General features: G+C 30.9%; 1 protein-coding gene across 3 annotated transcripts in view; it reads right to left on the bottom strand.

Moving 5' to 3' along the window:
* LOC134728167 (LIM domain kinase 2-like) overlaps window positions 1–11,476 on the bottom strand; it is a 67,813-nt gene extending 56,337 nt beyond the window's left edge. The window contains exons 1-2 of one of the 3 annotated variants that reach the window (XM_063592650.1): window positions 11,248–11,476; window positions 178–313 (exon numbers count right to left, since the gene is read on the bottom strand). In XM_063592650.1, coding sequence (XP_063448720.1) covers window positions 178–313; window positions 11,248–11,357 — 246 coding nt within the window. In that variant the 5' untranslated portion in view covers window positions 11,358–11,476. Of the gene's footprint in view, window positions 1–177; window positions 314–1,040; window positions 1,105–7,255; window positions 7,328–11,247 lie in introns of those variants that run through there. The other 2 variants (XM_063592651.1, XM_063592652.1) reach the window with 2 other exon arrangements.
* Between the last annotated feature and the right edge of the window lie 2,838 nt (window positions 11,477–14,314).

Below are 14,314 nucleotides of genomic sequence, written 5' to 3'. Positions count from 1 at the left end.
ATAACTGGTCCAGTGATCACCAGACCACATCTATTGCAGGCCTCTCCATAAATGTCCCAGTATTCCCCTGTCTTAGACTCTAACTTACCATAACTGGTCCAGTGATCACCAGACCACATCTATTGCAGGCCTCTCCATAAATGTCCCAGTATTCCTCTGTCTTAGACTCTAACTTACCATAACTGGTCCAGTGATCACCAGACCACATCTGTTGCAGGCCTCTCCATAAATGTCCCAGTAGTCCTTTTTACAGTATAACTTGCCATCTTTCTCAAAGTACCAAGTCGTCAAACATTTGTCACATTTTGTGCACCTAAGATTATAAAACATATTCATACTTAAACCACTGCATTCAAATATGTTGTAGATTTATAACAATATTTTGGCCTGAGGATAAAAAGATACAATTGTTAACCGATATTGTTGTACAATATTATCTGTGGACAAATCAGCTAATTTTTGTTGTTTTGTGACATAAATTGTTCATCATGTCAATATATAATTGTTCTCACACTTTTGGCTGTTAGTCATCCACATATCATATGAACAATACTAAGTATATATGTTGTCATTTGTATGTATAATAATGGACAATTGAAAAATATGATTTAACTTTATTAAGTGGTCATTTCCTCAAAAATTAACCCTGCTGATCATACAACTTTTTTATACAGTACATTTAAGGTAACAGTGCTAACTTTAACTCAAGTACTATACAAATTCGGAAATTAATGCATGTATTTTTGCAAATCACAGGTTACTGGTTTGGACTCAAGGTCTTATCAATTGCAAAAATATTGTGAAAGAAAATGTAACACTCTTTTTAAATGTTAAATGGAAGCGTTTTTTTTTTTATCATTTTGAACCAAACACTCAATTTATTTGCTCTCATAGAAACATCTCAATTATTTCTGAATTAACAATTTATGATTTTTCAAAGGATCACCAATTAAAACAGAAGTTAAATACCACATGCATGAATCAAAAAGAATTATATTTTTTTTTCAAAAATAGATCACCATGGTCAATATAATACATACATATTTCAAGAAACCACATTCAAACAAACATTTACAAAGTCTGGTTATGTAATGATTAAAGAGCAATAAACATGACTTCTTCAGAATTCACCCACCTATTTCCTATCAATTTTTCGTAATGACATCATTATTTAAAACACAAAACATTGAAGTAGTGTTTCCGGATTAACAATGTGCATACTTTGCACCACCCATGCATGCATGTCAAATTGAAGTGCAGACGGAATTTAATACAACAGATATTCTTTTGTAACTAAATGTTCATTCAAATAGTATATTGTACTTTTCGATAACTTTTCATTTATATTCATATACCTTTTATCAAGTGGATAAATATCTTTTTACTTAGTTTTGGACAGACCAAGAGGTTTATTGTATCCAAATAATGATACAAGATAAAGAAAGTCCAATAAAAATAACATTTAGTAGAAGATCTAGGTTGTTATCTTTCCAATAAAATACTAAATTTATGGTAAATCAAATACATTTATCATATAGGTTTTAGAAACAGTCGCCAGTACAGCTATTATACATACAACTGTCTAAATTCCTTTAAGGTTACATATGTAAATACATTGTTATAACATTTTATTTGATGATTGTTTTAAAATTCTTAAGATATCTTTTATAATTTTGAGATTTAAGTATAGATGAAAATACTTCATAAATGTTTTAAAGGACATTAGTTTCACTTTTACCAAAATAAGGCTACTGACAATGACTGACAAGCAATACAGTGTCTTCCAAAAAGTACATCATAAATGTAGGCTTTAAACTTCAGAGACAGCACATTTTCTGGAGCTGGTGTTGAAAAACTTTCATCATGTTCATGTTGTCCTTTAAGGCATCTTTGATTTAAATTTAAAACTTTAGGAAAACCTTAAAAAGTGCCAAAATTTACTCCCTAAAACAGTTATAAATTATGATAAAATTGATTTTAAATGCATTTGAATCTAAATGCCAGTTTTAATTATCCTTTGACCCTTAAATCCTTAGCAAACAATATTTCCCTGATTTAATGTATTTTGATACCAAATTGAAGGAATTCATGACTGAATATTCCTTTCAATAAATTGTACATGTACCTATGACAAAATTAGTGATACAATGTATAAACTATTTTGCTAATTTATTTCTAATACTTTATCATTGATATGCTATTACATAAATACCCTTGATTCTTAAATACATGAATGATACATATAGAGGTCACCTTGAATCTAGTCTTCACTTTTAATGGTTAAATTTGATTTTCCCCCATGGGCTTTATAAATCACAATCAAATTATCAAACAGGAATAACAAACATTCATTTACAGAAAGATTTATCCAAAATGATTTCAAATTGATTTGTTAAAGATTGCTAAAAAAAATTAAGACTTTCTTCATTTAAAACAATAAATAGAATGACAAATATTTGTATATATATGTATAGTGGTCCAGTGGCAAATATTACATGCATATTAAGTATGAGAAGAGCAAATGTGGTAGAGTGTCAATTAGACAACGATCAACTTCTCCTTATTTTATATGTATATGTCAAAGGAATCTACTACAAAATTACCTTTACACCAAATATCAAAATATGTGAATCAGTTTATAAAAAGCTGTTAAGTATCAATACAGGTGTGACATTTAACCTAAATAGAAGGTAAACAATAATTAGTAGTAGGTAATGAGTCAATGTTTACAGTATAACATTTCTGTGATAACTTTATCAATGGGAAGTTTACATGGTAAATATTTCTACTAAAATATGAGTGTGATGGTCAGTAGTACAATACCCTGCATTTCACCTTTTATTAATTACATGTACTAGTAAGACAATTTATCTAAGGTCACATTAGGGTGAAATCATAGGTATTCATTTTTTTATTAATTTTAACTTAAATAGTTCACAGACGCCTGTTTATAAAGCATATTATACCTAGTATATTTATGATTTTTTAACAATCGCAATTTTGTAAGGTTAAGTATACATTTTGGGTTAAATGATGGGTTTTCTTCTTTATATCACATTCAAGGTTAATTTTGGGTTGAACTGATATGACTTTTCTTTTTAATTTGTTACATATATCTTAGGTTACTCAGGTTATACCATAAGGTTTATCTTTTATATGGAAATATCTGACATTTTTATGGACAATATATTTTACCACAAACCACAATTTATTTAACCAATCTTCAAACAAAATCTTTTCTGTGGATTTATAATATGCCTCATTACCTATGTACAGTGGATATTTTGTCTGTATTAAACTTCCTAACATCTAGATTGAATACATGTCCCATAGGAAGAAATAGGAAGGCACTTGTCAGGAACCTTGTCATTGGTTCTTTTCCTGATATTTTTGGCAATTTAGGAAACTGTTGACAACATATCAATATTTGTAGGAAGTCAACTTTGGTTTAATCAAAGCTGTGCAAGACTCAGAGTCGGGATAAAGAGATTTGATCATTTACTATATCGACAATACTTTTCTTGAAGACAATATTGTTGACCTAGCTTTATATAAAGTCATTTTTTTAGTCTCTGTTTGCTGTCACATTGAGGACACTATGTAGGTCTCTATAATTTAAACTATATTGTAACTGCATTTTTCTAGCTATTATACCAAGATGCACACAAAATAGAAATATATACAATTTCATGAAGATGAAAAATGTTGGCATCCCACCTGCCTAAATTCAGATGTGCATCATTTTATATCTCAAACATCCCAAGAAATAGTAAATCAAAATCACTTTTTTTATCTATCATTAACAAAAGCAGGTTTTGCTGTAAACATATAAAACTTTAAATTCTATTCAAAGTTTGAAATTTTGAATACTAGTATGTACATTTACCATACAACCATGACAACATGAACAAGTTCATGAAAAGTTTTTACAAAGCCATGAAGTCTATTCCCATACATTTGAATCTAATACAACATATTAAATTTAACATGTGAAACATTGGATCCTGTATGACTAATATTAAAAAGAAATATTTCCTTCCTCTGGTTAATTTTAAATAAAAGTTTTAGTCTGTGAGGCTAGTGAATCATATAATTCATTTAAAAATAATATCCCTTAGCGGCCTTGCAATGAAATAAGACAACTCATCATTTTGATATTTTCATAACCAGTTTTTGAGATGTATAGTACATTTAGTTCACTACAAATTAAGTATCTCAAGACTAAATTAAGCTCAAAATAAAAAAGAAGTTCCCTATAATGTGCACAGATAAGCAAAAAGCTTAACATGTATTTTATTCTAATTAAAATGTTTTCATATATATAGGCATGACAAATCATCTTTTTCAAAGAAATGGTTAAAATTTTTAGGGGGGGGGGGGGGGGTTAATGCTTTTATTCTTCTGCATTTAACATGAATAAAGCAGTAGCAAGTTATTTCAAATACCAATACCAATTTGGTCATTTGAATTTCGTCCTATCATTTCACACAAAATTTAAGATATCCATATCCTATTTAAAACTTTGATTATACATGTACATCTATCATGAGGCATGTCCAGAGAGCTACAATAAATACTGCAATCTAGTTGCATGTAATAAGAAATTCATGTACATGTATATCGTTACTCCTTATTTGCCTGTTCTTATCCTCACCACAACGGAAAGGTGAAGTTGACTTAAAGCCTTGTTAAAAATCATGTACTAACATCCTGTTATTTTTTCAGTTTTCAAGTGTCAATTAACGTGCAGTAGCTTAGATATTTTCATGAAGTGAGAAACTATATAAATTGATCTCATGTTGTACCAAAAAGGTTCATGACTTTCAATTCTTTTTCTCTTAAGATTCTTTTTCCTTAACTAAACTGTGATTTTACATATTAAATATATAATTATTTGTCCTTTCTAGAACTGTTAATTTAGTTGGCATGAACATCAGGGTGAATGATGAATGTACATATATACCATTATAAAGTATGCAGAGAAAAATGTAAGCTGAGGTGGCTACATAAGTAATTGGAGATCTCAAGTTTTGCTGGCACTACAGCTTTTTCCAAATAAATATTCTTGTTATGAATGGATAGGGACTGAAAATTTAAGGTGTTGTAGGGGTGACAAGCACCTACCCTTTTTCTAAATCTACCAGGCCATAAAAAAGAATAGGTTTGTTTGCCCAAATGCTACCTACCCAGAAAAAAGCTGCCTACTCAAATTCTTTTATTGTCCTGATTTGAAGAAGTTTTTTTTTAATCAGATAGGCATGAAGATAAACACCTGATACTTCAATTTCTTTCTTTGAAAAAAAAGAGAAGAAAATGCCTACCTACCTAACCACTGTCTCAACCTTTGGGTAGGGTTTGGGCAAACCAAAATAATTTTAATTGTGGCCCCAGTAACTGGCACTCTACCTTCACACTTTGGTCTGCATAAAGTTACTCACTATACTCTTTAGTCAAGACTGTATCCCCTGTCAACTATGTGACCTTTAAATATTTGGTAATCTCTTTTTATTTAGCATTTTGTCTGGAGCCTAGAAGTGAGTCTTGGAGATTTTAAAGCTTATGATGCAGAATTTGCAGATACACTGGTACTTGTCTGTTGTTGAAGATCTAGACAATATGTCCACCTCTAAAAATCATTTTGTTTATGGGTTGCTGTCTTATTCAAAATGAAAACCACATCTTTTGATACTTTTAAAATACTTACTTGTGGTTTAACATGATGGTTATTGATGAATGAAATCTGACTGTACACAATTATCTATAATATATCTGTTCTCTCAATCAAATACTATGTACAAGATATAAATTTTATTTTTATGATGTGTCCATTTGTTTGTAGGTGGGGATGTTGATTTTAGATTGTATAACAGATATAGGTTTACCACAAAGCATATCAATCAAATCTTTTTAATTGTTAATGCACCATTAAATTCATTGTTTATAAATCTGATTTATGTTGTTGTATAATATATATTTAATAGGGAATTTAGGAACAACTTTTTTTAACAATTTGGAATTAAACTTTTCATTTATAGATCTAGCTGTACACCAATAAGTCAAGAGAACTGAGGAAAAGGGACACTGGACTATTTACTGTAATTAAATTATTGTGTACACATACAACATTTGTACATGTTTATAGATTATTATGTGAATTTTAGTTATATTGTCTACTTATTTTGTATAAATATTTATAATATAAATTGCTATACTACATAACATATATCTGAGACAGTATAAAATTATGTAATACAAAAATACTATGAAAGTCCATGCATGTACATGTACATGTACTTCATTCATAGAGTACCAAATTCCATTATTATGCATGATAAAAACCCACTTTGACATACTCGAAAAAAAAATTTATGAATGATAAATATTTCCATTGTCTGCACATAGATCTAACAGATTATATAATGCATGTATGAAGTATAAGATAGGAATTTAAAACCTCACACATTGATAGCATTCCCCTAACCACAACAATTTAAATCAATGAACAAAAGTCTTAACATTTAAAATATATATACCTTTGACAAACAATATGCACAATATATATAGTTATGTTCAATTAACTCTTGCTCCCTGCCATTGTGTGCAGGGACGGATCCAGCTATATAGGATAAAAGGGGACTGAGTTCCAACTTTAATGTCCCCATTCAAAAGCATTTATCATCAAAATAAAACAACTATCATGGAAAAGATAAACTTAAGCAAGCAATTATTCAAACTGCATTTTAATTTGCTAGTGGTGTATACATTTACATGTACAGTACTAGTATAAAGTGTATAGTATAGAAATAAGATTACAGTTTATTTTGCATCATAAACGTCCAAGATTATAGTTATGATAAATGCATGCATTACAATCTGAACTTAGAATGACCAACGCCTAACCTGTTTTAGACAGAGTTGTTAGTCATTTTCTGCGTCAATTCATTTTTAGAATATATTAACCACAATATTGTTTACCTATTTATATAATATATATGCATACAATGTATATATAATTATACATTAATTTTCAAAACCATTGTAGAAATATACACTAAGCCCTAAAATGATATGTTTATCTATAGATGTGGTCAAAAAGAATTTGTATTTTTAAATAGTTAAATTTTCAATTACATGTATCATACATAAACAATATTGCAATCAAAAATACTTATAACTGGTCAATCTCAACCTTTCTAGTTTCTTTACTATAATGATAATATTTAAAATAATAACTTAGTATAAAGTAATTTCTTACCATTTAGAATATCCCTTCTTATCTGGCTTCATATTTGTAAAATTTTGAAATTCATTCAAATTATCTTTCAAAATCAGTAATGAAATACAGGTAAAATATACTTCTGTTTTTAAATGTCAGCAAAAAGTCTGATGACGGAACTCCTACTTCAAATTGGCGACAAAACCACAATTATGTAAACATAGTAAAACAATCAAAAGTTGTTTATATTTATTTAATTTGATATGTTCTGACTTCTACATACGTAGACAAGCAAGTTTTTAAAATTTTAATTTCTTAAAACACGTACAGCAATAGAATGTTAATAATATGTTACAGCTACTAAACAAGTTATTCCTTAGCAGGTGTCGTAATGTTAAACAGGCTCTGTGTTGAAGGCCGTACTTTAACCTATAATGGTTTACTTTTTAAATTGTTATTTGGATGGAGAGTTGTCTCATTGGCACTCACACCACATCTTCCTATATCTAATTATATGTTACAGCTACTAAACAAGTTATTCCGTAGCAGGTGTCGTAATGTTAAACAGGGTCTATTACAAGTATCCTGTACTAAAATCTGTCAACTACATCGTATATGTACATGTATGTAGTAGACATGATAGGTATACATGGCATATGAAGAGGTTGTTTTTGTTAATCTCAGTTTCGGACCTGCCCAGGTGTAAATAAATTAATTTAATTATACAGTGTAACCTCTGTCATCTGACACACAGAGGGGGCAGAAAATAATGTCTGATGAAGCAGAGTGTCGGAATAGTAAGTTTTTTTTTAGCAATGATAGGCATATTTTGGGACCAAGAAAATATGTTGATTAAGCAAGATGGAGGACTACTCAGGTCTCGGATTAGGCAGGTTACACTGTTTATATACATATATACATATATGAAGATCTTGTTTTTGTTTATCTCAGTTTCAGACCTGGCCAGGTGTAAATAAATAAAAAGATTAAATTAAAAATGGACCGGGTTATATATCCATTTAGAACCAACACACATTTAAAACTCACATAACAGGGAACTGTATAAACATAATTCACTATTTTGTCAATAACTTGGTTTACATCAAGTTAATTAGTGTAAATGTGTATTCATGTGTTGTTTTTGTTTTTTGTTATCTAAATGTACTTTAATCATTCTAATCATTTTCTGTGCTTTATTTTGTAATTCATTCATTTGATTGTATAGCTCAAATTTTGGGCACCATGATTGGTTAATAAAAATTATCTTATCTATCTTATCTTATCTATTGTTTACAAAAATAAAAATACTTTAAAACTGGGATAGGTAGAAATTTGTAAACTCAATGTTTTAAATTTTCACTGAAACTTGACAAACTTTACATGTACATATAACATGTATAAACTAATGAGTTATCTAGACATGCAAGAAGGATGCAAAATAAAATTCTTGGAAGCCAGTAATCAGTTGTAGATTAGTTTTTTTTTAATTGTAATTGGAAATTAGTATGGCGTTCATTATCACTGAACTAGTATATATTTGTTTAGGGGCCAGCTGAAGGACGCCTCCGGGTGCGGGAATTTCTCGCTACATTGAAGACCTGTTGGTGACCTTCTGCTGTTGTGTTTTTTTATTTTGGTCGGGTTGTTGTCTCTTTGACACATTCCCCATTTCCATTCTCAATTTTATAGTTTATACATGTATATCATGTATATAATGAATCATTTGATATCTTCGCCAAAATGTTACTGTTTATCAAGTCTATTAAGCCGTAAAGAATTCCAAAAACATATTTAATTTGGATACAATATATGGAACTTAATTGATATGGGTTAAACCATAGATTTTATGGGTATTAAATCTATGGTTTAACTTAATTTGTTATCTACTATACTATCATAGACAGGTCATAAAAACAAGGTTTCCTCTGGCGGTCACCAATTTTTCTACCTATTGCAAAAAAAAACCACTGGCATTTATAAGATACATGTAATTCAAAATAGCAGTTTGGCTGCGTCCATCTTGTAAATTTTTTACGATAATAATAAATTAATAAAAACAAGAATGTGTCCTCAGTACACGAATGCCCCACTAGCACTATCATTTTCTATGTTCAGTGGACCAGAAACTCTAATTTGGCATTTAAATTAGAAAGATCATATCAAAGGGAACATGTGTACTAAGTTTGAAGTTAATTGGACTCAACTTCATCAAAAACTTTAACCTGAAGCGGGACAGACGGATGAACGAACCAGAAAACATAATGCCCCTCTACTATCGTAGGTGGGGCATAAAAATCTGATCTGATATGACATATGCATGTATGAATGGTAATGCCATTTAAAAGAAACCATGATATTTTTTACTAAAAGTTAAAACAAATTTAAAGCACATCAAAGACTTAAATGAACAGAACTAAATTTTAACAGGTATCTGGCCCAGAAACACAGTAGACTTTAAAAATGTTCAAGAGAGTTGAAGTTATGATCGATTGACATTGACAACACTTGAAACAGCAAACAAAATGTTTATATTATTTGATATAAAAATCTTATCTATTTATGAAGTTTATAAGCTTTAATACAAAGTATAGTTACGTCAAGGAAAACATTCACTAAAGATATGACATCTGTACGGTGACGGTGACGTAAAAAAAATATACCTACATGTACAGGGAGCTTTAAATTATATCATCATGATCATTTGATTTATTGAATAATAAGGTCAATTTAAAGGTCAATTGTAATGAATAGGTGTCAATACCAGTTATACCTTGTTTAATTAGACCCCCTACAATCCATTACAATCAAACAGATAAAAGCTAGAATACTCCTTAGTAGAATTACTAAAATCAAACCAGACTGGAACTGACTGGACTGAATATGCATTGTACATGTCTAGTATGGTTTTAATGAGCAATCACTTTAAGGGGGTTCAGGGGCATGGCTTTCCATTTGGGAACCTACATGTAATAAATAGAACATACATTTATGACATTGTATATGTAATTATAACAATATGTTTGCCATTTTACAAAGTATTTTTCATAAGTGATCTCCCCACTCAGCATAGGGTCTTTTAGCATTAAATTGTGGTAAACATGGTAAAGTGCACATGTATGGGCATTATACATGTTATATATATATATATATATATACATGTTTCTTGTTCTGTGTGTCTGTCTGTCTGTCCTGCTTTAGGTAAGTTTTTGGTCGAGATAGTTTTTGATGAAGTTGAAGTCTAATAAACTTGAAATTTAGTACACATGTTCCCTTATAATGACCATGTATGATATGATCCTTCAAATTTTAATGCCAAATTAGAGATTTTACCCATTTTCATGGTCCACTGAACATAAGAAATGTTAATGTGGATGGGGCATTTGTGTACTGGGGACATGTTCTTGTTATTCTTATTTTTGGTTTAAAATCCGTAAAATTCACTGAGTCCAGTTCCTACATATTTATAACAGACATGAACACTGAATCACTTCTCAGAGGTCACAGTAAGTGAGGCCATATAAGTTTAACAAAATTGAAAGAAAGAATGATTGTGCATGCATGTCACAATTTTTAAGGCAGCCTATTTTGCCTACATTCATTGACACTTGTACATGTACATGTAGTTTTATTGAACATAAGCAGAAACATATATACACATGTGTATAAAACATATATACACATGTGTATATATATGTCTCTGACATAAGATAGTAAAACTTTATTTTGATTCAGCACATTGGCATACAATTTCAATATAAGCTTTGATGAGCTTTTCACAAAATAAAACAACAATACATATATTTAGTACATGAATGTAATGATGTATTTAAAATTGTTGATCCATATCAAACAAGGAAGAAGATACATGTACCTAATGTCAGTAATGAACATAATACTTTCTAACTTCCAACTTAGACAATTTAAATTTATTGATACAAAGATATCAAACAAATGAAGGTTACAAATGAGACCTTGTATTCTCTCAAATCTGGTACACTTAATTTGGGGTAACACATCTTGTTTACATTTACCTGAAGCAGGTTTGATGCCAATCGAAATTCAAAGCTTGTACGTAACATTCGCTTTCTATTCCTTTAGAACACTTAGCACAAATTCGTCCCTGCTCCCCGACAGAAGTCATTCTTCACAAATGCAGTTCATGTCTATATTTAACTTTTCGCATGAATAAAATCAGGTATTTTCTCGTTTACCTGGCGAGTCATCTTTCGACATTTATTCTCGCCCTATCTGATCAAACCTCCACACTCGAGAACATTTAGTCAATTTGAATTATCTCCCTTCACCCGCTATTTTGAGAAATCGCAACCGCAGAATATGTATGGATTTTTTTTGCAGGATGTTATAACATTGATTCCTGAATGGTCCAATATAACCAAAATGGCATGTCCCTAGACCGCCTGTTCAACATTCATACTCTAAAATATTGCAATATTATAATATATCATAGTTATTTAATAACCAAAACATGGATACAGAGCTTCCTAAGTGGTAGACAACAGTCAGTAGTGGCTGAAGGTGTAAGCTCTGGTTTCATTGATGTAGAATCAGGTGTACCACAGGGTTCAGTCATTGGACCAGCACTCTTCCTCTACTACATTAATGATATGCCAGAAGGGGTTCGATCCAGAACACGGTTGTTTGCTGACGACACAATCATTTATCTTACAATAACATCAGATGCAGATACCACAACACTGCAGGAGGATCTGAACAAATTATCAGACTGGGAACAACGATGGCTCATGAAGTTCAACGCAGACAAATGCAATGGCATGACCATCAGCAAGAAAAGAAAGCCAATCACAAAAGATTATATCCTTCATGGCCATGTACTGGAGAGAGTATCAGACGCAAAATATCTTGGAGTTACAATCAGCTCAGATTTAAATTGGAGTACCCATGTATAACATCTGCCAAAAAGCAAATAAAACTATTGGGTTCTTAAAAAGAAATCTTAACATCAGTAACAAACAACTAAAAGAAAATGCATACAAGTCATTATAATTAGTCAGACCAACACTAGAATATGCAAGCACAGTCTGTGACCCCCATCAACAAAACAACAAGAAAAAAATTGAGATGGTACAACGCAGAGGGGCTAGGTATGTTACCAACAAATACCGTAACACATCATCAGTAGACGCCATGATAAAACAGCTCGAGTGGCAACAACTAGAAGAGAGAAGAATAACAACAAGAATGTGTATGATGTACAAAATTACTAACTGCCTAGTTAATATAGATGCAACATCTAGGCTCATTCCAACAAGCCGAGCATCAAGAACAACTAGGACTGGATGTTTCCAGGTTCCTCTTTGCAGAACGGATATGAGGAAAATGTCATTCTATCCGAAATCTATACGGGAATGGAATGCCTTACCACTTTCAACTACCACCGCCCCGAGTCTTGAATGCTTCAAGGCTCGGCTAACAAAATAGACATGAACACTTGTTTTTAATGAGCACCTGTATATAGGATTTTAACTTTCACAAAATGTAAATATATTAAATTCTCTTTGGACTTTCATGCGCAACACACAGTTGCAGAATAATCAGACAGTTGATTGCGGCCGCTTAACTGGAAGAAGAAGATAATTCAAAAGTAAGAATAGTTCCATCAACCGTTACCAACCGTGCGAGGGCTGAAAAGCCAGTCAAGGTCGTTTAAAACTTCCATTTGTTGTTGTTCCATCATATTTTAATAAACAGCTTTTGACACAGGATTTTTAATTTTAGAAGGTGTGTCCTTGACAAAATGTCTACTACGAAACTAAATCACTAAGTTAAACTTCGCAATAAGCAGTACGTTTTATAAAACCAATGTAATTTTTTTGCAAGAGATATAAACATAAAGGACTTACATAAGAAGTGATGCAATAAATTAACTTTAAAAAAGAGGGGTTTGTATTTTGGCGGAGTCAGACAATTATTTTTTAGTCTTTCGACTCTTTCAATCATTTTTCCCTAAATACTTCAAGCAACATTGCAAATGAGAGGATTTCTAACACAAATGCTAATTGTAAGCTCAACTTTATAACATACAACAATGGATGATTCCATACTAGTAAACAGTATCTAGATTTAAAGTGTCAAATATTGGGGATATTTAAATACTTCAGGATCATTGTCTTTATGACTTGGAAAAAAAGGAACTTCATGATTTTCTTTCGGGCTACAGCTGTTTTGTTAAGTGTGATGATGATGTATATCATCTGCCACAATCGCAGCGTCCAAGAGAAAACTAGAGCACTGATTTCTGTTATAAAAATAATATTCCGCATTCTATAGAGTAACACCAAGATGGTGTTCGTGTTGCAGTAGTAGAATTAAATTGTAGGATAAATAAAGGCAATAGTAGTATAACAGTGTTAAAAAGTCAAATATCGATTGAAACCACTCGTAATCATTGGTGTATTTATGCCCTGCAATGGTTCAAAAAATAAAAAAAAAAATGAGTTCATAACGGTTCTAGAAGAAATAGGAAAAATAATATAAACCAGTATGTGATATGATAATGGCTGCTGACACAAATGTATCAATAATGAAAGGAAATATGATCAGGAAAGACAAGTTGATTTTAGATTTAATGCATGAGTCTGCACTTCGAAATAAGCAGTACGTTTTATAAAACCAATGTAATTTTTTTTGCAAGAGATATAAACATAAAGGTCTTACATAAGAAGTGATGCAATAAATTAACTTTAAAAAAGAGGGGTTTGTATTTTGGCGGAGTCAGACAATTATTTTTTAGTTTTCCGACTCTTTCAATCATTTTTCCCTAAATACTTCAAGCAACATTGCAAATGAGAGGATTTATAACACAAATGCTAATTGTAAGCTCAACTATATAACATACAACAATGGATGATTCCATACTAGTAAACAGTATCTAGATTTAAAGTGTCAAATATTGGGGATATTTAAATACTTCAGGATCATTGTCTTTATGACTTGGAAAAAAAGGAACTTCATGATTTTCTTTCGGGCTACAGCTGTTTTGTTAAGTGTGATGATGATGTATATCATCTGCCACAATCGCAGCGTCCAAGAGAAAACTAGAGCACTGATTTCTGTTAT

This window comes from Mytilus trossulus, chromosome 8 (genome assembly GCF_036588685.1).
Source record: "Mytilus trossulus isolate FHL-02 chromosome 8, PNRI_Mtr1.1.1.hap1, whole genome shotgun sequence".
NCBI classification, from domain to species: Eukaryota; Metazoa; Mollusca; class Bivalvia; order Mytilida; family Mytilidae; genus Mytilus; species Mytilus trossulus.
The sequence above is the reverse complement of the archived record's forward strand: the minus strand, read 5'-3'. Positions and strand labels throughout refer to the sequence as shown.